General features: G+C 38.7%; 1 protein-coding gene across 7 annotated transcripts in view; it reads right to left on the bottom strand.

Annotated features, from left to right (window-relative positions):
* Positions 1 to 26,855, bottom strand: part of DLG2 (discs large MAGUK scaffold protein 2) — a 1,060,076-nt gene that overhangs the window by 260,863 nt on the left and 772,358 nt on the right. For 5 of the 7 annotated variants that reach the window (XM_075079151.1, XM_075079412.1, XM_075079695.1 and 2 more), the window contains 2 exons: positions 23,991 to 24,132; positions 6,672 to 6,827 (listed from right to left, as the gene is read on the bottom strand). In XM_075079151.1, coding sequence (XP_074935252.1) covers positions 6,672 to 6,827; positions 23,991 to 24,132 — 298 coding nt within the window. The remainder of the gene's footprint in view (positions 1 to 6,671; positions 6,828 to 23,990; positions 24,133 to 26,855) is intronic. The other 2 variants (XM_075079507.1, XM_075079602.1) reach the window with 1 other exon arrangement.

Genomic DNA, 26,855 nt, shown 5'->3' with positions numbered 1-26,855 from the left:
AAACGTTTCCCAAATGCTGAAAGAGAAACAAACACCTTAATTTTTCCCTTTTGAAATTTTTCTCCTAATTCTGTTTAATAATATCAGTTATCCTTCTCAATATAACTGAGCAAGAAGATTATTTTACTGATAGGTAAAGCAAAGCAAATAGAATTAAGTGATTTGGTCAATTAAAGAGAATTAGCAGCACAACTGGAAATAAAGCCCAGCAGCTCTAACCTGAAGCATCCCATTGTAACCTGAAAGGCTTCTGTAACTGTACATAAACACTTGAACTGTAGAGATTTTATACCTTGACAGGTCAAGATTCTCATTAAATCATCTCTGAGTTTTTAAAGTGTGCATCTTTCTAATAATTTTAATAGTCTCCAGAATAGAAAACCCCTTATTAAAAAAGGCAAGCACATAAGAGAGTCTATATGAGTGTTTGCGCTTATTAGGGTCAGAGATTCATCCACACAAAATAACATGAAAGCTGAGGCTGAAAGGCAGCATCATTTTTCTTTCATTAACTACAACAGTTATATGACTGCATCGTTTATTTAAAGAGAACGTTTAAGTCAGGATTAAAAAGAAATTATAGGAAACTCTCCCAGTTAAGACTTTTTAATTTGTTAATTGAAAGTGATAAGGAAAATCCACAATTAATTTGTACAATTTTCAAAAGACCCTAAATAATTTAATGGTCTCAGGAGTCTGATTCACAAGCAGGAACAATCTACATTCAGATATTGCATTCAAGTTGCAGACAGTTAATCAACACAGTTTATGCTGATTTAGTTATAATATATAACTATAAAATATTGCAGTTCTGGAGCTGCTTTCAGAAGTACCCAGTCAAGTGTAACGGGTATGTAGTTGAGCTGCATCTTGTCAACCACTGCAATGTATGTTCTTGCATGTGAGTCAAGGTCTCCAAGCTTATTTCTAGAAAGGTCTAGGTGCCAGAGTTAAAGAAGTATTTGAATTTCTAAAGATGTTGTTTAGGGAGTGAAGGCCATAGCACTTACATACCCAATTCTCACTGAAATCAGCAATAAAAAGATGCTTTAATTTCCATCAGTACGAACATCCGTACCGAAGCCAGCCTCTGTGATGACTAGTTTTATCTCTTAAATTGCTGAGGGGTTGCTATATGCTCTGTGCCTCTGAATGCCTACATTTGTGTGGAGATATGCCTTAAAGGCACTTCTCAAAACAAAAAGTCACAGTGTTCATTTTTAACATGCCACCTCATGGTTTAAGGGAGCTACTTTATCAAGAGTTATTTTAACCGGGTATCTTTTATTTTCTAAAGATGCTTTTTCTTTGTGACTACAGGATTAACTTGTTTCCACTGACACTGAATAAGTTGAACTTTAGTATTACCTATTTTGCTGTTCAAAAATGCCCCGAATGAACTGTGCACTTACTCCCTTCCACTGCCTTTAAGCGCTGCTATTTAGTAGGGCTAGTTCGCAGCTTGCTGTCTGTGGCTGGATTGTATAAAATCAGATCAGTCCAGAAGTTACAAATCTGGCCCAATTCTTATTTTAAATGCTTAAGCATTTAAACCCATTTGCCCAAAACAGACTGATTTCCTGTTTAGTAATTATTATTTGAAATTTTCATATAAAATAAGTAATTGAATACAATTAAACAGCAGAAGTTCACTTTAAATTTGAGAAAGATGGTTGCGTTTATGTGGGCCAAGTTGAAGACTCAGATTCATAATAACCATGCTTTTTATTGCTTGTTTGATAGGTCCCATTTTCAGGTTGCCAAGCATTTCAAAAAACTCAAATTATGGCTAGATGTGTTTTGGGAGATATAATTCCCATATTAAACACATGGGATTGAAAAGGGGACGATAAGAACTCCCGTACAATGTGAATTTCAATAAAGATGACAAGAGCCTCCCTGAAAGCAGCCACACACAAGTGCAGTTATATGCATCATTTTGACAATAAGCTTGCTCCCAGTGGGTTATTGTGAAGAAAAAGGCTGCGCAGATATTAATGAATGAGAAAGTGCACTGTAGCAGCGAGTGCCAGAGAGGCCCACCATTCAGACCTTGTTCAAGTGCCGTTACCTTATCTTCCCGCTAGGATCCGTGAAAAGCGACCAGCATCTCCTCAGCTGTCCCTTCATGGCCTGGGGAGGGATCCCAGGGATCCCTAAGATTGAGGTGACGGCAAGCAGCAGTGCTCAGCTTTGCAGACATCACTAGTCTGACTGGAGAGGCTACCGGAGCGTAGTGACCCTCGTGTGCTTACATGGAGGCTGTGGGAATTCAGCCACACCTTGCAAGTAGCATCACACATCAGTCTTTAAGATTCTGGACATTATAGTCTCCTTAGCCATATGTCCTGCCTACATTTCAGCACACTTTTATTTGTATAGCTCTTTAGAGTCACACAATGCTCAGTTGCCCTTGAATACCTGTGCAAATACCATGCTGTTTTCTGCAAAAGACTCTGCTCTAGAGCCCTGTGCCAATATTATCTCCTATCCCTAATGCCTGTTGGTGAGAAATCAGTGGTGGTCCCAAGAACTGATGTCATTCATCATCTAATTCATCAAATACCTTAAAATAATTTTTATGTTATTAAATAATAACACAAATTGCCATTAGCAATAGGATGTTATTGTCTCGGACAGAGTTAGTTTTCAAAGAAGCTCTATGAGATCATTGTTAAATCTCTTTTAGAGACTGGGAAACAAAGCACAAAATCATTAACTACCTTGCCTAAGACTGTGGATCCGTGTCAGACAGAACTGAGGCTGACTTCAAGAAACTAATCTTGATTTAAAAAGCAAGCCAAATACTTTAAATCCAGGCACCCAAGCACCATAAGGAAGATCTGCGAGTTTATAAAAGCTAGACTAAGCATGAAAAACATTTTCACTTATTTTGATTTTCTTGGGAGGAGTCATGTTCCCAACATGTTCAGACTACAAAGTCTGAAACCCGACCCTTAGTTCCTTCCCCTACATGTATTAAAAAATATTGATGCAATCACATGATCAAAGGCTTAAGAGAAAAGCAAATACCTACAGAAAAAAAAAATAATCACACAAACCAACAATATATTAGAGCTGCCCTTTAGCAAAAACTGTGATGGCAACTAGAATGCCCAAAAGGTTTCACTGAAGACTGGGAAGTTAGTTCTGGGCAAAACTGAAGCATTTTTAAAGCGTGTTTATATAGCCGTAAATGTAATGAAGTTCTCAGGGCAAAGACTGAGAATACAGCATCTTTTGTTACATAATGCAGAAACAAAGTCTCGTGTTTGTAGGAAGGGTTGCATCTATGAGCTGTGATTTCCTTTCGCTGCCAGTAATCTTCTAATTGTACACATAATTATCAATAATGGCAGAGGCCAGAACACGAATAGTCTGCATCAGTTCCCACGTGGTGCTCTCAAAGGAAAACTTGTTACTCCAAAATTCTCTCCCTACTCCTACCTTCAGTGGGACAGACTTTCAGCTGTTGCACACTGACATAGCCCTGTTAATGTCAATTCACATGAAATGATAATTTAATACAAAAACAAATGACTTTTATCCTAAAGTGGGAGTATATAGTTCTAGACCTCCAAATCTCCCAGGCGCTAAGACAGGCCACCATAAAAGCAAGGGTTATAAACTTGAATTTATTATAGACAAATAAGGCTTTGGCCTATGAATTCTCTTTGCCTATGAAGTTAATGAGCCTTGACAAAACAATCATCTGAGGAGTAGCTGACAAATTATCTGAAGCAGCAATTTGAAAGGTGTTGGCTGGCTTACAAGCATTTCAACGGGGAGAACACGGCATCATGTTCCTCTTCCTCTGGAAGACTTATTTGTCAAACCAAATTTCTTGCAGTCCAGCACCAGATTCTCAATATTGGAGCTTTGAGATACGGCAATGACTGTAGTTACGAAAACAAGTAAATAATCTTCGTCCCTTCCTCCCCAAACATAAGGCTGACAAATTCTGATGAAAGAATGCTTTCTAGGAAGCCTGCAGTGAGACAGGGAGATATATTTTTATATGGGACTGGAGACCCTGGGAGTGTATAATGTGGAGGAATAGGGTTTTGAGGAATTCGGGTGAATAAAGGAGACCTTTCAAAGTACCTGGTCAATATTTGGAAGATTATTTTTGTAGTACAACTTCCAATAGAGACGGTGGTATCACAGCTGCAGATTTGAAACAAGATCTTTTTATTCTTTCAAATATTCAACACAATACAGCCCTGAGACACACCACCTTTGTGAAATTTAGGGCTGTGTACAATGAACACTTCTGCAAAAATAGCTGCTTGGATTACAGTTAAAATGGGATTAATACTTTTCTAAAATCTCTTCTCCAACTGTGAATACTGAGTCGATTTGGAAGTCGGATCATTGTATATGTTGTAAAGCTGTCACTTTCCTCATGAAAGGCATTTGGTGAAATATTATTTCAAATGGTTTCCTCCGCAGCAAACTATTCAGAGAGTCCTGTGGAAAAGATGACAGTATTTGAGAACATCAAAAACTGTCATATTTTCCATCTGAATGTTATTTCACAGTGGGAAGGAAGTATAAATTACAGCAATCTGTTGCCTCTACCACAGCATGTAGCAGAGCAGAGTGCAGAGCATTTAACCACGAGTTGTGTCTTTTCTCATCTTTTGTGTTCTTTTTGCAGTTTTTGTTGGACTGTTGAAATAAACAAACTGATTAAATATACAGGGACTAGAGCTTTATATTTTCTGATTATTTAAATAATCAAAGTAGAATGAAGAGAAATGAAACCTTGTTCTTAAAGAGAGTTGTTAACTGACACTCAGTAGAACAAAACCCAGCTGTTTAAGTCCTGATGTCAGGTCATCAAATATCTGATGACCAAGTATTCAATCAACCATACAATAAAGCAAAAGCATGTAGAGGGTTATACCTTCAGGTGGAAAAATGGCCTAGTTCTGTGAGCTCTCCAGGACTCCACTGATTATTGGCATCTGAGTATCTGGTCTGCTGGAAGTAGCCTTAACAGATTCACCCTTTTCCCCCAAACTATCTCCATAGTCCTGACCGTCGAGTCTATAGGGATCGACCATTTAGCAATGAGTTGCGTTGCTCTATGGTTAGCAAGCCACAATCTAATCCTCAGAGCCCCCAAAACACAACTCCATGGCCACCAAAGCCCCTAGAACTCTCTTGTTGAACTTCATACTCCGAGTTGGTCCTTTCCTTTCTAAAGGGACCATTTTAAAAGAAGAGACTTTTAATAATGGTATCTTCTATTGTCTGGCTCTAAACACACAGAAGCACTGTGATGCTTACAGATATGTTACTCATACGTCCACTGTACCTAAGGACCTGAAGTAATTTTACTAGTTTTTGGCTAGTTATTTCCTTTAAATTAATATTTACAGATAAATTGAAATATTGCGGCTAGATCTGTTAGTGCCTGCCACCCTTCTGGAGTTATTTATACCTTTATAAAACATTATCCTTATCAATGTATCTCACCCAAACTTGCACTGGCCTGAACAGCTTGACTAATCATTTTGTCCAATGATTAAGCATCTTTTTAAAAATTCTAGAAGCTACACAGTTTTCACTCTACTAGACTGACAGCTTCTGCAAGGCCTTACCACATCTGTTGCGTTCTTTACTAGTATTTGTCTTACTGCTTGTTTAATTTAGCTTTCTATTTCATAGCACTTCAATGCCTTTCACAGCTGTTTTTCTAATCCCCGGCGTTTCTTTCCCGTTATTGCATCTTACATTAATTTACCATTTTACTTTCCACTTACACACTTCTGCTCTTCCCATGTTACTCTTTTCTTTGAGAAGAGTTTTCTGTAGAAAATGTCTATCATAAAAACTCCAAATACAATTGTTTTGCTTCTACTCTAGAATATAAAAGACAAGTGTTTTTCCTGACAAAGGAAGCACTCAACATCTTCTTGAAAACCTGTGCCTAACTCTTCCTCTATCTCCCAAGTCTTGTTTGCAAATAATGTACTGCTATCCTAGTAGGCTATAGAAGAAGAGCTGGGTTATACTAGCATACAATTTTGTATAGTAGTTTTTCTTTATTAAGTAGTTACCAGATGGGGATCACTGACAAAATTTTATAGAACTGTCTTCCATTACTTCAGTTCTGGAAGCGTTATCATTTTAGGGTTTACTAACTGTCCTCTCAGAACACAGCTAGCCTAGGGAATACTAAATTTTAGATGTATTCTCAACCTTGGTGTGGGAAGTGATTAGTTTTTGCTCAATTTCTTCTGAATGGCTTAGGCAGCCACCCTATAAACCCAACGATGCTCAGTGAACAAAGTATGCACAACACAGAAATAAAATGACTAAAACCAAATTACAACAGCTTTCAATGAAGTCTTAGTCCTTTCTGTACTTACAGAGAAACAAATAGTGAATTCTTTTGTAAAATGTAATACATATTAAGCAACCTATTTTAGAGCACCATTCCAATGGATCAAAACATTGCCTGTGTTCATCACTGGATTTTGGATGACCAAAATTATATACTGAGGTAGCATATATCTTCCAGTGGTGCAGATGTGAAAGCATGGTTAAAAACAAGCACAAGCTGTAGAAAAAGATCTATGGTGAAGATGCAAACTATGAGATAAATCCAGTGATGTTCATGCACTCTAACGAAGGAGGTGAGGAAGAAGCGCATGCAGTACCTGGTGATGTCAGAGTCAGGGAGCAGGCCTACGTGGTAGTGGGGATAGGGAGCTGTAAGAAGGAAGCTTTTGTCACACTCGACAGGGGAATAGTGCCTAGGAGAAGGTGGTTTATCACACAGTTTGTTCACAGTGCTGTAAACAGGTTCAGGAGGCCTGGTGATACAGAGACAAGAGTAAAAGATCAGGTGCATATTAGTGGCTGAAAATATAGAGAAAACACAGCAATCACTTTCAAAGCATGCATAGCAAATCTGTCAAGACCTTTTCAGTAGGGCTTTCTGACAAGTAAAGTGTGCTGTTAAAGGAAATATTAGAATTTGATAACACTGTATTACAGCATACAAGCAACTGCATATAAAGGTATAAACAATGGAAGTGGGCCATAAAACTGGCTTATGGGAAGTGTGGCACTGGAAGGGAATGTCTTATCTCTGAATTTCAGTGAGGAATTTTCTCATATACTCTGCTTTCTTTTTCTTTAACCTAACAACATTTCTTCTGCACAGCTTTCCGTGATCTTAATTTTGAGCATTGCATAGAAGAAAATACATTTGTTACCTGAAAAGAGGTATTTTTTACCCCTTAATTTAAGATAAAGATGAAGTACATATTACTTTGCAATACAATGTACTCCTGCCCTGTTGAGCTGGGGCTTTCTAAGTAGAGCTGTGGTCAAAGTGAGCCATATCCTATAGTAACACTGATGGTAACAAACTGTGTAAGCTATTCGTCCCATTGGCAGGCAATTCATTTCATTCCAAGAGTTCTTTGCTCTCTTTTCAGATTCAACCTTCAAAATCTGATTATGCAGACCACATCTCAAACAGTTAACCTTGTTGACAAGGCTACTGCAATTGCACTTGTGCTGCTGCTCCACATTACAAACAGCAGTCTACAAAGACAGATACGAAGAATAAGATCTTAAAACTGACGCTGACAGGTCACCTAACATTTCTCTGCTGCTGCCTAGAGGCCAACCGCTTGGGAAAGGCAATACTTACCACAAGCCTCCCAGAGAGATGCCTGGGAGAGGGGAGGAGGGGACGCAGCCTTTAGAACCAACCAGCCAGGGATCCACAGGAGACAACCAGCAAATGTTTTTCAAAAAATTGAACCACATAGTACATTTCCCATCACGCAACTTCTCCAGCTACTGCGTTGGCCCCAGCAGATACCTCTGGGCCTACTGGCAGAGTGAAACTTGACTCATAATTTCCCGAAGTTTCTGTTCTAAAGAGTGCCAAGACGCAATTCCTGTCATATCCTCGCTTCTGCCAGAAGATCCAGGGTATGCCACTGTCTTTAATCACAGCAATACAGTATTAGCTAGATGAAAATCTTATTTCAGAAGCTTGAAAATATCAAGAGGCCAAGCAGTTAATGAACTCTTTTTGTTCTTCTGGCTGCGCTGTGCCTCACATGGGTGTGGTTTTCACTGCGACTCTCACAGGTACCAGAATTTATTACAGTCATGGATGCACACAGATACAGAGAATGTATTTTCCTTTGTTGTTAGCTTCTGGTTTTGTCCCTTGGGGGAAAAGGAGTAGCTGGTTTACTTAAAAATTGGTCTCACTCAATGCTAATAACATTATTCATAGCAACGTGACATGATTTGAGAACTCTCTGTGCCTGACTCCCAGGGAAAACTTTACAGTTAAAAAAATGGCAATTTAAGATTACCAAATATCAAAATAGCAAAGCTGTCACTCGTTTGGTTACAAAGCATTCTTCAGGCATTTAGTAAAATCCCTTTAAAAATGTTTAAGGTAAGGTAGCAATTCTTTTTTGTCGGCATATTTCACACTTGTTTCAGAGGGTTGGATTTAATGATTTATTTAACAAATCAATTACTGCTTTCAGTACAAAAAATCCACAGAAAAAGCCACTTCTATTACTTTACTTTAGGCCAATAGTGCTTTTTATTCCCTCAGAAATCACTTTTGCTTTTAAGCAATATATTAAAGAACAAATACAAATATGAAATATAAATGATACCTACTATGAAAATTGAAGAAACATTGCCCCATTGTAGCAAGGTGAATAAAACCAGTAGATTTCTCCATGGCTTAGGACACTAACCAGCCCACAGACAACTTGCTAGCTTCCTATATTCAAGTTACTTGCCTTCTCTGAGTGGTAGATGACATGAGAGTGTCGCTAGCCCTTGGATGTATTGTGAATGCTCAAACTACACTGAGTCATCAGTGAGTGACCATCCAACCTTGTGCTGAGACACAAATCATGCCACACAGATGGATAGATACGAGGGATTGCTCTGTTAATTGACAGTTACAAACTGCTTCCAAAAGCAAAATGAACATAAACATCCAACATCTACCTAGATACTGAGACCAAATTAGGCCTTCAAACATAAACAGAGAGCCCTAATAAAATGTCTTGTGAAGCCCAGGAGATTTTAAAACATTTAGTATTTTTTACTCCTTTCAGTCTCGCTGGATGGTAAGAAAACACAAAATTGGAACAAGTCACCGTGCTGATGTATAAATTCCTCTACTCATTGGTATTATAAAAGTAATACTGTGACCTAGCTAACAACATGTCCTCAGTAGCTGGGCTGGAAAGAGAGGTCTTAAGGTTAAGAAAAGGAATTAAAACATCTTATCCTTTTAAAGCTTGGACTCTGCTTAGAATAAGATTCAGGGTATCAGCTAATTCCAGTTATGAGGGCACGTCTTCTAAGGCCTACAGATCATCATAGCCACTTCTTTACCATCAGATGCCGTTCTTCAAGGTCATCAAGATCATGGACTAAACTGATTCTTTAGACACCTTCGTACTACTCAGCTGCACATGCTAGTACTGCCATTGGCATAGCTGGGCCCCACCTCCCACTTTATTCGTAGAGAAAAGCAAGCACTTGAAAAATAAGCAGTACGTAACATCAAGGGTCCAGCTCAGATCAGTATAAAGTTATTTTCTGTCTCAATTCAATTTAGTAAACATATATTAAATAATGTAAAGATAATTGAAGGTTGGGATAAAAAATGGAAAGGAGGAGAATGATTAAAACATGCTGGGCAGATCACTGTCCTGGTCACACAAACTGTGCCTCATACAGGCCAGTAATCCTTAAAAGTAATATAAGATACTTGCTGCAACAGACTGACTTCAGATATCCTCCTGACTCTTACCCTTCTCTATGGCAAACTATTACTTAGCTACAATAGTACCTACCTACTTTGGAAGAAAACAACCCTAAATAAATAAGTAAATAAATGAATGACCAGTTGAGCATCTCCCTTATGAGGAAAGGCTGAGAGACCTGGGTTTGTTCAGCCTGGAGAAGAGAAGACTGAGGGAGGATTTCATCAATACCTATAAATATCTAAAGCGGGGGTGTCAGGATGATGGGACTAGGCTCTTTTCAATAGTGCCCAACAACAGGCCAAGGGACAATGGGCACAAGCTGGAACATGGGAAGTTCCACCTCAATATGAGAAAGAACCCCTTTCCTGTGCGGGTGCCAGAGCAGTGGCACAGGCTGCCCAGGGAGGCTGTGGGATCCCTTCCCTGGAGACATTCACACCCCGCCTGGACGCGTTCCTGTGCCCCCTGCTCTGGGTGTGCCTGCTCAAGCAGGGGGTGGGATGGGATGATCTCCAGAGGTCCCTTCCAACCCCTGCCATTCTGGGATTCTGTGATTCTTCTAATGCAGAATTTTCTCTTCTCATTTATATTTCTCCTCACTGGAAGAAGAATAAAGGACTTCTGTCCAATGGGATCAGCCCACCTGGTAAATCCTGCCTCACATTTCTTTTTCTTCAGGGTTATGACAGAACCAGGTTGCCTTGTCTCAGAGCATGAGATAAGGAGAATGCTATATGCAAATAGTTTCTAATGTGCCATTCTGAAAAATACAGTCCAGGTCACCTCAATTTTTCTTGCAAAATAATTAAGAGCCAGACTGAACTTATTTCATGATGCATTAATTCTTCAAATGAAATTAAAAACATGTAGCAGGCCATTTAGCACGCTGTAACAAAAGTGTAAAAGCTAGGTTAACAGTATTTAAGGACTAATTCACTGTAGTTTATTTGCAATTGCATCACTTTCAGATTCAGCAGTTACAGCTTCAGGAGTTTTGTCTCATAATACTAAGCAATTTTTGTAATTTTTAACATGAAAAAGAACAAAGAACTACGTTATGGAATTTATTTTGTCCATTATCTTCTTCTTCTTTTTTTAACACTTATACAAAAGAATCCCCTTAAAATGTCAAATGTGTGAATATTACTGTATACTTCATGGATAATTATAATATCTACTTTAATGAGTAATTATCTAATAGGAGTCTACTGCTGCTGTAACTTCTTATTTAACAGATCTGCTCCCTTTCTGACTCTAAACTGTTTATTTAGTGACAAACACACATTACAGTTCTCTGTCTTTATCAGTGAGCTAAAAACCAAGCTCTGTGAGAAATGAAAGCAGCAACTGCTAAGTCTAGATGGACAGCAATAATTAGGTTAGCATGAGAATCAGGCATACAACAGTAGAGAAAAGGCAGCAGAAAATGTAAGTAGTAGCATAGCTCGCCCGGAGCACGCCTCGGTAGATAATTCAATCACACAAGAGAGAATCAAGTCACTCAGCACCACAAAGTAAGCTTTTAAGTGATAGTGTGAACAGCAGAGAGTCATAAACTACTTTTCTAGCCAAAAAAAAAAAAATATTTGAAAGCTGGAATTGTTAATCAGTGTAGACCTAACTGCAATGAGGCATAATTTCCACAGAAAGGTATAACTAATTGGTGGAAAAGCTAAGAGTAACAGTGGGAGGTAGAAGATTGATCTGACACTGGGTTTATTTATTTATTTCATAACATTGTGCAAAGAAAGCAAATCTTCCTTGTTGTTTGTAGTCATTATTATTCCTTGTTTGGATCACCATTGTGTTATTGTTTCAGGCTGCCTTTATTGCACAACAGAAGTTATAAGGAAATGGCATTATTAAAGCCGTTCTCTTCTCAGCATCATGCAGGGTCCTCAATTTAATTTTAACTTTTTTTTATTGCAGAAGCCTGTTTGGTAGGGTTCAGTAACACAACAAACGTAACACATTAAATGTTAACGGTTTCATTTTTTTGATTTTAAAACCTTTTATGATATGGAAGGAAATGAGCTACGCTCTCACAGCATATTGAGTATGCAGAGCTATAGCCAGGAAATGCTGAATTCAATATGAGAGAAAGCAAATCTCATGATGCCACAAGTTTTCAACTTCTTTCTTTTTCAGACTAGCAATTTTTAACTGTACCCCAGGTCAGCAAAGACAACTAAAACATTAGTATTGCTAATATAATGTTGCTGGGAAGTGTCAAAAAAACTGTCTTTAACAGTATAAATTTTGTATTAAAACAGAAATCAATGGCAATTTCATACAAAAGAACTCTTCCACTTCTAATAGCCAGTAGGTTTATTTAGAAATGAAAGTTGACTTTATTTCATAGGTTGTGTCCTGGCAATTCAAAGAAGACTCACTCATTTCAACTAAATGAAAGACAGAGGAGGGGTACAAAGAGCTGGAAGAAAATACTGGAAGTACATTGCCTTAGTTCTTTCTGGAAATCCTTTATAATCAATGATTTCTCAGCTTTTTCCATTATTAACTACTATTTTCATGAGCCTTAAAGTTTTCTGTAACTGCAAAACAAGTGCTTAAGATCACAGCAAATTTTTAGCACTGTAATGAAGAATAAGGATTGCCTTGTTCCTCTTAACAATATTATTTAAACATTTTAATCGGGTTTTCAAATGAAATGGCCTACAAGAAGGCATAAGTACAATTTAGAACTTTTAATATTCTACACCAAATTCTACAGTCATAATTCTTAGCCATTAGGAATTAGGAAATTAAATGACTGCTTAATTTGAGAAAAACCAGTAATGATTTTCTGTTGTAGTAATGAAAAAGAAGGCTGTTTCACGTAAGAATGGTGAGACTATCAGACCAAAGGCCCTAGTCCTTTGCAGTGGCTTTTTAGGACACAGGGCCAGTAAAGAATGGCCCTTCCATGCTCAGCTGCTGAAAATCAGCAGGTTAGGGACCATGTAGACCAGAATCTAAATCCAAATAAATTGTGGTTAGTGGCCCTATCCACCATGAATTTGAGCACTTATCCGTGTTTGAACATTTTTATATTCTTAGGCTTCACAGCACCCTGTGGCAACGATTTCCACAACCCTCTACCTTTTTGTATTTTAAGCCTGTTACTTGTTTGCACATTGATAATATATGGTAACATTTCAAAAACTTCTTTTCTTCTGTATTTTAAACTTACCTGGCAATGTGCTTTTAACTCCCTCATTTCTGAGTTGTAAGAAAGTGCTAATAGCCGTCGTCTGTTGCCTTCTCTATGCAACAGGTACTTTTGCAGATCTCTGTTCTATCTCTCTCTGACATCTTTCTTCTACACTGGAATTACTGGTTATTTAGCTGTGCCTGGAAACCATGCTACACCCCTGCTTTTCTCTGTCACTCTCTCCTGGGGCTTTTTCCACTTGCCTCCCTGTAGTATTCATACAGAAAAACATTATGTTTTGCACTCTCTTATTTTCCTTTCCTGTCACATCCTATTTCCATGCTTACCTTCCTGACTTCTCTTGAGTACTGAGCTGACAATGTCACTGAACTAACCACAATCACCCCAAGGTGTCTTTCTTAAGTGGTAATAGCTGCTTTAAGAGTCTGTGTCCATGATACATGTGGTATGTACTTAGTGTTAACTTTTTCCTCTGTGCACTATTAAATGTTACTTACCATTTCTGTGCGTTATCACTGCCAGTCCTACCATGTCATTTCAGAAATCTCCCTACAAACACTAGAGCAGAATCTGAGATTATTTTTTTTTAAAGTGTTAAGTAGTAAGTAGCTTCCACTAACTGTATTAGAAATAGTCAAATCCTATTACTCGGGGATCTCTGACAGGCCTGATTAGCTATGTGTAGATTACTCAGGACATAAGAGGTTGTCTGGTGACGTGACAATGACTAAATTTTTATTTTAACATAAATTATTCTCCCAAATTAAGACTTATTATTTTAAATGAATTTGGGATAGCAAAATGAAATATTATGGTAGGCAAACAATTACTATGCATTTGTAGTTTAACAATTAATTTGAAAAATTTGTGTAATACATGAAATAAAAAATAGTTGCTTTGTAATTTAGCAATTTCTTGCTTCATGGAAAGGAATGAATAATAACATAGGGCTTGGAAATACAACTGTGACTTCTTTTTTTCTAAAAAGCTGTTGACAGATATTCTACAAGTAGGCATTTTTAGAGGATAGCGTAACTGAAAACTGTGCCATTTTATTTCACCAAGGGTCCAATTTGAGGTTATACAGAGAAACTTAATTTTTTCTTTTCTTAACTGAACACTTAATGTGTAATGTGATGTACTGGCTTTGTGTAGCAAGGTTTTGGTATTGGGTTGGGGGGGGGCTACAGGTGTGGCTTGTGAGAAGCTGCCAGAACTTCCCCCATGTCTGACTGACAGAGCTAATGCCAGCTGGCTCCAAGATGGACCTGCTGCTGGCCAAGGCTGGGCCCGTCAGCGATGGTGGTAGTGCCTCTGGGATAACATAGTTAAGAAGGGGAAACAAAAAAGCCCTGTACAATTGCAGCCAGAAAGACGAGTGAGAATATGTGAGAGGAACAACCCTGCAGACAGCAAGGTCAGTGAAGAAGGAGAGGGAAGAGGTGCTCCAGGCGCTGGAGCAGAGATTCCCCTGCAGCCCCTGGTGAAGGCCATGGGGAGGCAGGCTGTGCCCCTGCAGCCTGTGGGGGTTAGCGGTGGAGCAGATATCCACCTGCAGCCCGTGGAGGACCCCACACCAGAGCAGGTGGATGTGCCAGAAGGAGGCTGTGACCCCATGGGGAGCCCATGTTGGAGCCCACGCTGGAGCAGGCTCCTGGCAGGACCTGTGGAACCATGGGGGACCCACACTGGAGCAGTTAGTGAAGAACTGCATCCCATGGGGAGGACTTACATTGGAGAAGTTTGTGGAGGCCTGTCTCCCATGGGAGGGACCCCACGCTGGAGCAGGGGAAGAGTGTGAGGAGTGCCCCTCTGAGGAGGAAGGAGTGGCAGAGACAACCTGTGATGAACTGACCACAACCCCTATTCTCCATCCCCCTGCACCGATTGGGGGGAGGATGTAGAGAAAATTAGGAGTAAAGTCAGGAAAGAAAGGAGAGGTGGGGGAAAGATGTTTTAAGATTTGGTTTTATTTCTTATTACCTTACTCTGATTTTGATTGTTAATAAATTAAGCTAATTTCTCCAAGTCAAGTCTCTTGTCTGTGACAGTAACTGCTGAGTATCTCTTCTTGTCCTTGTCTCGACCCATGAGACCTTCATTATATTTTCTCTCCCCCTTCCAGCTGAGGACAGGGGGTGATAGAGAAGCTTTGGTGGGCACCTAGAGTCCAACCAGGGTCAACCCACCACACTTAAATAGTGTTCTTTTAATTATTTTTTTAAAAAAAGAATTCCTGAGATTGATCAAAGACTAAACCATGAACGAAATACTATTATGGGACACCATATTGAACTCAACATAATCATCAGTAGGGTTGCCAGCTAAGACCTAGAGCATGAGAACTCTACCGTGTGAGAGACAGAATAACCAGTAGCAGCAGCAGGCAGTCATCCTCCAGATGAACAGGCAATGCAGATGAACTATCATGACATTCTGCCTGGTGGGATCATGCATACATCATGCAAACCCCAGCAACCTGGGTTCCTCTTCACTCTTCTACAGAGGGATGGCTCTAGCCAGAGCCTACCAGCACCTTATCAGCAACTTTTCCTACCTGTTCTCTGCCTCTGTTCCTTGTCCCAGTCTTCTTGCACAACCATCGATTATCCCAAACCTCATGTCTCACTCTCTGAGGGAGTTGCTGGTTCAGCAGCCCTGAAATTCATTGCTGCTCTTCTCCAGGCTATTTTCCTCCACTGCTTCTTCATGCCTCTTCACCCATTTCTCACTTTCGTTCTTCCATGCCCTAAATTTCCCTTCCAAATCCAAGTTTTCTTACCCAATAAATACCAGTCTTCCCTTCTTGTGATTTCCACTCTCTCACAAGTGACAAGCTCTCCCTCATTTTCACACTCAGTCTCACCATAACGCCTTCCCAAACACAATCCCCCTGTTCCATCAGTTTTTGCAATGTTAAAATCTGTCAGGACTGGGCATTCAGAGCACAGAACAGAATCACTCCTGGTTATGTTTCTGTGTCAGAAAGGGATGGAAGAAATAAGTAGAGGGAAAAACTAGCTTTGGCCTGACAATGCTGTCCTCAATCATGCTGGCTGTTTTAAATAATCTAGTCAGTATTACAAAATTGTGAGACGCTTTGATATACTGCAGTGTGAGTACGGAATCTTAAAGACTTCTACTGCAGAAAAATATTAGATGCATTTTAAAGGATAAATGAACTTCAGTTTTTCCAAAGACTTATATATGTCGCCATTTAGATAGATTTTCACACATGCAGTAGAAATACTATGTGGATTCAGTTTCATTGGCTCCCATACTTCAACACCCTGAAGCTGTATATGGACTATGACAGTATTTAAAATATTATATCACAACATTTTTTAATAGAGAATAGAATAGAATAGAACATGAACTAAGCCGTGTAATTCTCCCTCCCTCCCTTAAATGACCAAGCTGCTATGGTTGAAACTAAATGTAATTTAATTTGATAATAATAGATGTTAATAAAAATGACGTAAAAAATAATAGATATAATTTCTACTAAATTTTAAAGCAAAACAAACATGCAACCTTTGCTACTCCTGGATAAACAAATGCAGCCCCAGGCAAAAACTGAGCATGAAAATCTTAACTTGAACAATTAATCTGCCAAAGTTACAACTGGTTTAATAGGAAGAATAAATAAAAGGCATTATCAGTCTCCCCATATTACTACATATAGTTTATTCTCTTCAGGGCATAGGTGACATGCTGAGTTTGTGTTAAGCATGGTGTACAATTGTTCAGAGCTCACACATATTCATATAACTTCATCAGAGTATTTCTATGTATCTTTTACTCATCACTTGTATATTAACATCAGGTCAAAAACATGGTATAAAATCCACCATTTAAAGATCTTCTTTGTCTGGGAAACATAAGTTTCAATTCTGTTCCCACACAAAAACTAATAGGAAATGCAGCTAACTCCTTTCAGTAAATATACACTTTTAAAACATGCAGATTATTTTGCCAGTGGATGATCTAATTCAACTCATTAGAGATCCCAAAGGAACAGTTTTCAGGACTCATTACGAAAAACTGCAATTCTTTTTTCCTACTGTTGTGCTTCATAAAACCATTGTCAGAAAACTGTTATTGATAGTTTTATAACACACAAACCCTAATATTAATTGTAATGGTTTAATATTGAAAAGTCAAATCTGTGTACCACTAAAAATTTACAAATGTTCCCATAAAATATCCTCAATGCAGCTAGCAAGTTTATACAAGTAAAGAAGAAACATTTGAGGAATGCAGGAAAAAAAATCCCCTGAGACTTCAGCTTAATGGCTCTCCTTTTTCTTCCTCCCAATCCCCAGCACCTCCTCCTCGTCCAGAAAATGTTATTTTGGAAAGATGCATGTAAAAAAAAATCAAACATGCTTTTCACAGCAAAACAGATAACTCAGACAGCTTTTTTCATCCATGAATCTTTAATATCTAGCCAGAGTTAAATGTTAAAGTGAATTTTTTATCAGCTGAAGCACAGAAGTTTGATGTTACCATTTTCTGAAGTTAAAGAGGAAGTAAAAACTCAAGATGGTAGTTCTTTATTTTTATGACTCTTTTGCCTGTGTTTTTCACTAAAGACAGAAGGAATGAACATCTAAAAGCTACAGGATTTTTAGGTTATAATATCAACATTTCTGGAACTAGGAAGGCAGACATCTGCTATGGAGTAAATTGTAACTCTTCTCTCAGCTGTATTAGTAATGAATAGTCCCCAAAAAGACCAAAACAAACAAACAAAAACCCTCTTTTTCTTCCTACTACCATAGAAAATGTGGTTGGAATGCATCTTTGTAGGTCGTCTCATCCAATCTTGTGCTTGAAGCAGGATTATTGCCAACACTAGATCAGATCAGCCATGATTTTATCTAGCCAAATCTTAAAAGTCTCAAAGGGTGGATATTTCACAACCCTTCTAAGCAACCTGCTCCAGCACTACTCCACCCACCTGGCACCTTTTTTCTCTTCTCAAAATGAAATCAGAACATCCAAAGCCAACACTTGCAGCCATTGGTCTACTGGGAAGAGTTCATTTTTATCATCTTTGCTACAGAATACTTATAGGGTGCTCTTAGTATGCTCCTTAATCTCCTCTTCACAACATTAAACAAGCCCAAAATCTCTCAAAAATCCATCTAATCTCTATCTGATTTAGGACTCTGAGAAACTGTTGGACCCTCTCCTGTTTTCCTACAACCCTCTTGAAGTCAAAGAACAAGAATTAGTCAGAGTCTTCTAGAAAATAACGTATCTTTTTCTGCTGGCCATGCTTCTCCTAATAGAGCCTTGTATGCTGACTGCCTGACTGGGCATGAGAGTGCACTCCTGGCTTCATGCTCCGCCTGGCATCTGGTGTAACCTCCAGGTCATTTTCAGTGAAGCTGCAATTCAGATATTTGTTTCATGGCCTGTACCAGTGTGTGCAGCTGTTCCATCTGAGGTGCAGACTTCTTACTGAACTTTATGAGGTTTCTCCTGGCTCGAGTATATCAAGATCCCTCTGGAATATAGCTCTGCCATTTGTCACGTTAACCACTCCCCCTTAATTTATTATCCTCTGCAACATTGCTGAGGGTGCACCCTGTGTCATGATCTAGGTCATTGATTAAGATATTCACTGATGCCCAAGGTATCCTGAGCTACTTTGCTCATCACTGACCACCTGACAGATGTCAAGTGGTGGCCATTACCCTTTGAGCCTACTGGTTTAGTCAGTTCCCAACCCAGTCTCTTCCTTTAGTCCACTTCCTCAGCTTTCAAACAAGAGTGCTCTGGGAGACCGTCAAAAGCCTTACCAAAGTCTGCTGTTGCATGCAAATGAGCACAGCCATGCTGGGAGAAGGCTAATGAGCAAGGTGACAGCATATAATCCAGGAGACACCTGAAAGGCTATCCAGAAGGTTTCCAAACCTTTACAAATCAGATCTTCTTTCCAGCTATGGATTAGTTGTACATGTTTATCTAACTCCTGCTGGAGGAGTTTTAGAGGGTGCTCCCCGTGTTACAGCTTCTCCTGCCCACAGAAGAGGCGAGAAATACCTTTGCAGCCACTCCCCAGGGCAACTAGTGGAGAAGAGGAATCACCATGTGCCCCACAGCAGATCCCAGATGCACATCTGTAGGAGTTATGACATGGGTCAGGAATGCCTTTGGAGTCAGCTGTGTTTTCACCCAGCAAAGAGGCACTCCTGCTCAAGGCAGCACCTCTGTGTGGCACTGGTTGGTATGGGGCACCCACTGCTCTCCCCTCATCCGTGCAGCTAGTCACTTCATCAGGAAAGGTGACCAGGCTGGGCAAGCACATGATTTGCTTTTGGTAAATTTATGCTGACTATTCCAATTACCTTCTGGTCTCTTAAGCACCTGGCAAAGATGATGTTGAGTTCTTCAGCTTTTTCCGTATTGTCTGTCATTACATTGTCTTCCCCGCTCCCCCTTCAGTTTTTCCCTTCATCAAATTTTACCTTCATTTTTGAAAGTAGCACACCTGCAGAATCACTTTTTGTTTTCCTTTATGACCCTTCTAAGTCTTGGCTCAGATCAATCAGCTTTCTGATTTTGTCATTAAGCAGTCAAGCAACGCTTGCCTACATCTTGCATTTTGGGTCATCAGAAAGCACTTTGCTCAGCCAAGGAGGAGGAAGGCCTTCTGCTGAATCCCCTTCCTTCCTGCTCAACAGGATGGGTCATTCCTGAGTTCTCAGTATGTTTAATTGAGAAATCATCCATCTTTCATGGACCCTATGTCTCTGTAGCAGCATCCCAAGAGATCTTGCTTAACAATTCTCCAGAAAGGCTGAAGTCTGCTCTTCTGAGGTCTACACTCATAACTTGCTGACTATCTTTCAGACTTCCTTGGAATCATTGACTGAACCAACTCATGGTCACTCTGATCCCAGCTATTATTTATCACCACCTTTGCCGCTAATTCTTCCCTTTTTGTAAGCAGCAGGTCAAGCAGAGAATTATTCCTGTTTCTTCCCACTAGCAGCATTAGGAAATTGTCAGCAATGCAATCAAGGAATCTCTTGCATTGCCCGCACAACACTTTAATCTTACTAGAAACTAAAATAATAAGGACTTACTTGCAGAATGATGATGATTTTATTGATAGAGTTACTTTTGATCCCACATTCTACTAACCTGAAGTTGTGTTATTTTATTTAAAATCTAAAAGGTGACAATTTTTATAAAAATACAGGAAGACAAAACTTCGATCCCCAGTGAATTTCAAATGAATCCATCAAACCAAAAAGTAAATTATGCCCATCAGTGGCAGCATCTTGGAACAATGATACACACAACTTACAAAAGCGCACTAATTAAAAGACAACATCCAGCTGCATTAAAACTTGTGGGTGAAGATAATTTTCTACTTTTCTATCCCTTGTGCTCAGGTTATTTTTTCCCCAGAGTTTTATTAAGTAAAATTTATACTGAATTTTTTTCAGATGCAGATTCAATATCAGACCAAAGAAATACAAGCTTTTATCAAAAGAAACATTTATGTTATGCAAAATAAAAGTATTTTGGTGAAAAAATATCAGAACTGGAACAAAAAATAGAAAAACAAAATATGAAAAGCAAGAGAAAGTGGAAAAATTGAGTTGATTGTTCAACCGTTTAAGCTTCACTGATAGATTCATTATAGCAAGTAAGTTAAAAGAAATCTTGTCATCAACCTCACTCAAATCACGTGTACAAAGAATTATAAAATTGCAGAAGCCTCTTAGAGAGGAGAAGTCTCCTTATAAGAAGACTTCTTTTATAAGAGAAATTCTCTTATAATGGAGAAGTTACTATTCCAAATATTTTTTAGCTGGCACAAATGAAAATCTGCCAGAAGTGTTGCCATATTATGACTGCACGGGTAATAAATTTCCTTATGCGATCAACATGTAAATTAACCCTGAAACCCTATTATAGCAAGAACCAGGTAGTTTTAATGGATAGCACTGCAGTAGTTGGCAATCATCTTAATTATAAAAAATTATGTGAGGAAACCTAATTATAAATGCTGCAATCAAGGGATCTATAGGTTTCACTAAAATTATCAATATGATAATTAACTTCCCAAAAGATTTTAAGTCTTTCTAAACTGGTCAGCAACAAGGACTTTCCAAATATCTTTTTATTTTAACAGCAGACTCATCAGCAAATCCTATGGCATTGCACAGAAAGAGTGCCTTCACTATTCTCAGTTCATAGCTGTGAAAATCACGGTGAGAATTAACTGCGGCATTTTCAATAGTCCCACTTGAATCAATAGGCAATAATTAGCTACATGGACATTAAAAAAAAAAAAGGCTTAGCATTGTTCAAGGGTTAAATGGTTCAGTTTTGAAGGTCAGAGCTTCTTAGTCGTTGTGGTCAGAGGAGAAAACTTGTCTCTGGCACTTGTTTGGGTGTGTCTCAATGCAGTACGATACCTGCCCAGCGAGGAAATGCAATGGCAAGAAGTGCCATTTTTCTTATGACTACATTAATTTTCTTTGTGCTTTTGTATTCTGGGTATCACTGTTGTATATAAACTATTACCACTAAAATAATTAAGTTCATAATAGCCTCTTCTTTTTCAATAGGCTGAAGTAAATACTTGTTTAGGACTATAAAATTTTAATCTGATTTGCTCTGTTGCATTCAGGGTCTGCTCCTGCTACTCAACACCTTTATTTCTGCCAGCACCGCACACCTTCCCCAGAAGGTCATGCTTACACCGTCAGCCTCTCCTGTCGATAGTGCCAATGCCAGAGAAGACTTTGGACATCAGCCCTTCATTAGACAACACACTAATATGCAAATCCAGGTAGGAAGAAGAACACAGGAGACGAGCATTTCACAGAATATGCATGGCTTTTCTGGGGGTTCATTTTTCCCCCAAATAATACAAAATGGACATTGGTGTGAATACCTCGGTCGAGAACCAGGCTGTGTCAGTATTTGATTTTACTGTCAGGGGCTACACCAGCAAAATTAACTTGTTTAGAAACAAACTAAAAATATCAGGATACATCTTTCTTCCTAAAATGGTCAAAAAGAGATAGTAATTAATTTCATTATATATTCTGCATGGTTCTTTGAGCAAGTATGCTTTCTACTGGGTATCTGTTGACCCAATGGGCTAGGACTGTCATTGACTTCTCTTCTACGACTGTTCTTTCTTTTTTTATTTTTTTTATTTTTTTTGTAGAAGCAGTTAGAAAGTTAAAATCAGCTACATGGAACACAAAGAAATGCAGGACTCTCTAAAGATACTTCTTCCTAACCTTACAGGTCTTCTAACTGTTTAAATGGTCTTTTAATTCTCAGGGTAGCTTTTCTCCTTTTTTAGGATTAATTCCTTCACTTTCTGTGACTGCTTGGTGTCCTTAGCTATTATGAACTTTTAAGAATGCATTTTTTTGCTATTTTCAAACTCTGCCAACTCTTTCTCAGTAATAATGGTGTTGATACCTCATTACAGAAGGAGAAAATTCAGCATTGCAAGCTTATTGACAAAGCCTTCATCATTGTAATCTAGACACTATATCGGTATTCTTCTATACACAGACATTTTAGAAATTACGAGGTCAGTACTAGCCCAGCTAAAGCTTTGATGCACAATTTAATGAAATCAATGTTTTAGCTAATAATTTTAAAAATGTAACTTCTTGGAACCCTTTAGAGAAAATTCATCCTAATTCAATATCTCATAAGTTGAAGGAAAGCGATGTCAGCTTTGCATCCTCAATCAAAACAAAGGAGAAATTCTTTTAGCCAAGACAGGGAAGGAAGGTGTGGTTTCCCTACATTTATGTCCTGATTAAACACTGTATCATGGTGTAGTTACTCTGAATCTGTCTGATCCAACAAGTTAAGCAACTTGAGATTGTAATCATATGCAAAAAGAAAAATGAAATGCAAATTAGCAAGCTATGAAGCTGATGAATACACAAGTGGATGAGATTCTTTGGCTTGAGATACACAGTAGGTTAGGTTAGATGATCAGAACAACCCCCTCCTAGCTTTAAACACAATGAATTATAAATACTGAAACACAGAAAAAAAATTAATTTCTCATTTTCTGTGGCACTAGACATTATAATGAGGGCTCATTTTACAAACTTAGCAACTGTTGTCTTCTAAGTGAATGGTAGTGATCTTCAAACAAAAAGGTAAATCACATTATCTCATCAGTGACTTTTGGTGTTGATCTAACACAAGGTATGAAAGAATCCTCCTAACATTTTTCTATGTGTCTTTTCTACCTGGAAGTCAGCTATATAGATACAATTCTGCAACCATACTTCCATACAGTAGTCACAAGTCTTTTGGGATTATTAAAAAAAATATTAGAAGCAATTTCCAGGGTCATTTTGCTGATAATCACATCAAAGAACCCCTTTTATAAAGGTATCAGGTGCCACTGCATAAACAGTTTCCTTTTAACCTCTATGCTCTCAGAGACAACTGTTTTATATTATGATTGCTTTAACAGTTAAGAAACCTTTTCCAGTTTCCCTCCTATATTTATTCGCAGCCAGTTTACACATTTTTTTCTTTTCCCATAGTATTTTCCCTCCATAACATTTATCTTTCAATGGATGCACACAGAGCAATTACAGGCTATTTCAGCCTTGCTTTCACTAAACTAAACAAGCTGGTCCTTTCAGAGTGTACAGGTACAAATGCACATACAGTCCCCCCACCCATAGATTCAGCGAGCCAGAGGAATAACTGATCCTGAGATCTCCAGGTTGTGTTAAGAAGCAGAAAGTTTTGCTCAGCGCCAGAATTGTTCTAGTGCAGCCGTGTCATTTAGGAACTAGTGCAGGGTTGCACCCAGACAGCATGGACCTCACGTCAGCATTCGTTTGTGTGATCTTTCGCTTAGTTGTCTTCACACTTCTAAGAGTTTCAGTTCATCTTCCCCTGAACATGGGTGAAAAGAACTATATGCCATATTCTATTTGAATGCTTTACCTATGTCCTTTGCAGTTGTCATGAAAGGTAACAAATAAAGAGAAGCATCTGACCTGGTGTAGTCGTCCTCCACAAGCATGTGCTTTGGAATGGGTGAGTATCTTCCCGGTGAGATAGGGGCCAGGGATGCCTTGTACTCTAAAGTGCCATTGTTTCCAGAAGAGAGTATGTGATTTTCCATTGGTGGAGAATAAGCTGATGATGAGAATAAGCATTTCTAGTTAGCCACTTTCATGTTTGATTAGATGTCACAAGAGTACCATTTTTTAGTTAAGTACCAAGATCATGCACATTGCTGTAAATAGCATCAAAACGAACAATCCTTGCCCGAGAGAGCCTAAAATGTAACAAGAAAGAATGAACAGCTGGAGTTTTCCTGAAAGATTAATAATAATAATAATAATAATAACAGCAGCAGCAGTAATAATGATGGCTTATTTGCAGGGATTGACTCTTTAGAGGGGGTCTGAATAAGAAAGGCTTGTTAAGAGACAAGATTTTCCTCAATTAGGACTGACTTGAAGAAGGAAATGTAAATAGGATAGAATGAGATTAAAGGCACGCTGCTTTTTGGCTCCAATATACAGCCATAGGAGTAACATAGTAAGAGCTTGTGGAATGATTACTGGGGGTGAAATTATTGAGGTTGAAACTTTTGAGGCTAAAGTTATATCCACATTTCATAAAAGTTAGCTTCCAGACTGGAATGCCCTTGGCATGCTGGAAATTGGTTCAGTGATTGTTCCCTAAGACCTGCCCTCTTAGATGCTGGGAACACTGGGGGAGCTCGGTGTGCTAATCTAAGGGAGTTAATTGGAGGAAGAAGTGAAGTGAAGGCTGCATGGCCAAACTCATCCATAAATCACTCTAGATCCAGAGGCTGGACGGAACCACGGAACCATGCCCTGATGAGTGCAGTTACATCGTGCCCTGTAGGTGAACTTTGCTCATTATAATCTCATTATAGTACTAAACACATGCCTCCATCCTAAAGTTACCCACCTCCAAGGTACAACCACCCCTCACTGAGCGTGAGCTCTGAATTTCAATTAGTTTCTACCTTTAAATCAAAGCAAGGAATTTCTACACTGATCAATAACCAAAGTATGTATGACTAGAGTCACTCAAGCTCTACCTAAACATTAAATACTATAAAAATGTCCCCAAGAGAAAGGGACATTAGGGGAGATACCATCACAGACTACTGGGGTCAGTCAATGGGCTGAACCCTCTTCCCCCTACCCAAGGACACCTATTGGGTAAGACTCGAACACTTGGTTATACCAAGTGATCCCCTGGGATATTTAGAGAACAAGCTTGTTATTTTGTGTTTTGTGTTTCAGCACTTTATACTTGCACATGCTTTGCAGACAGTGTATTTATCACCGACAATCTAATAAGAACCTGTATTTCTGTTGCTCCAATAAACCGCACTATTTGTGAATCTGGCCGTGAAGCGCTATTGGGCACGACAAGACTAATAGTGATGATCCTGTTAGTGAATCCCTCACGGACTACCAGTGCTGAATCAGGTATCACTCAGAACCCAAGCCCAGCCGCCCCCAGCGCCTCTGACATCTGAGGACCAGCTGGATTGCAAGGGGGTTTATTTTCTGCCAAATTTCTTCACCTATTAACGCCACAGAGCTTAATGCAGGATAAAAGCGGAAGTTTTATGTGTGGCAAGAATTATGTATTGTGAAGATTTAAAGCTGTGATCTACTAAACATGCCAAAATGCCCAATAAAATTGAAAATCCAGTTCCAACATAGATGGTATTTAGATCACAGTAAATCTGTATATTTAAAAAAGTGGATACAAATCTCTTACATATTAATGAGTAATAGGAAAATTACAGGACTATGCTGTCTGATTCTATACTGGGTCTGTGGGTTTTGTTGTTTGTTTGCTTTTGCTATTCTGAAGTTACTGGGGATATTTCTGACTGGAGAGATGTAATAATAGTTGTATTCAGTCTCTAGTTAATGTAATTAGAAAAGTAAATGATAAATAGGAAAGCCAGTGATACCTGATTCTGCAATGAGCTATGATTAATTTTCTCATGAGAAGACGACAGCTAAATTTTTAGTATTAGATTCAGTCTTTTATTTCAGATGCTGAGATACAGAATGTTTCAAAGCAAAGTATCTCTACAGGGAAAGGCTATTACCCATTGTGAAATACTCTGAACTGTAGGTATAATGAAAGGTTCCCTGAGGATAAATGAATCTGTACGCACTGACAGCCTGGGATGGGCTACTGCAAATCTTTTCAACCTTTACTTTCCTTCTGGAATTACTTCTGTCTTCTCATATGCTGCTGATCTATTATCTGACATAATAAAACACACTGGTTTAGAAATCCCAAATTATTATTTTGTAAAGTATTATAAAGCTGGAGATTGGATAGGGACATTTAACATTTTTACTTCTTGGGCTTTGCTAAGATCCAGGCCAGACTGCTACTGAACAACATGATTGCCATCTGTTGTAACATTTGCTAACTAAATAGGTATCCTCAGCACAGTTGAGTATACCACCTGACACGCAGGTTACAAAACCTTCCCTTCTGTTTTTATGGAGCAGTCTGAATAAGGAGGATTATGGATATTTAGCTTTTCCATTTGTCAGTCACTCTGTCAGTCCACAGTAGTGACACTATGCAAAAGTGCAGAAAAATTTAAATATCTAGACTTTTACTAGGAAAATCTGCCTTTCCCAGCCCTTGGATGGATTTAAGTGCCCCTAGGATTATTGGCAGGAGATCAAAATAGATATGGATCAGTTGCTGAAGCTTTTGTCAAAAATGAAACTGCCATCCAGTTGTTAGGCGGTGCAGCTGGTCCCTGCTGGTAGTTGAACCTAAAGGCAGACAGTTTTTAATAAACAACTAAATGAAAAAAAGGGAGTTTCAGTAAT

The sequence above is a fragment of the Phalacrocorax aristotelis genome, chromosome 1, assembly GCF_949628215.1.
Source record: "Phalacrocorax aristotelis chromosome 1, bGulAri2.1, whole genome shotgun sequence".
Taxonomy (NCBI): Eukaryota; Metazoa; Chordata; class Aves; order Suliformes; family Phalacrocoracidae; genus Phalacrocorax; species Phalacrocorax aristotelis.
The sequence above is the reverse complement of the archived record's forward strand: the minus strand, read 5'-3'. Positions and strand labels throughout refer to the sequence as shown.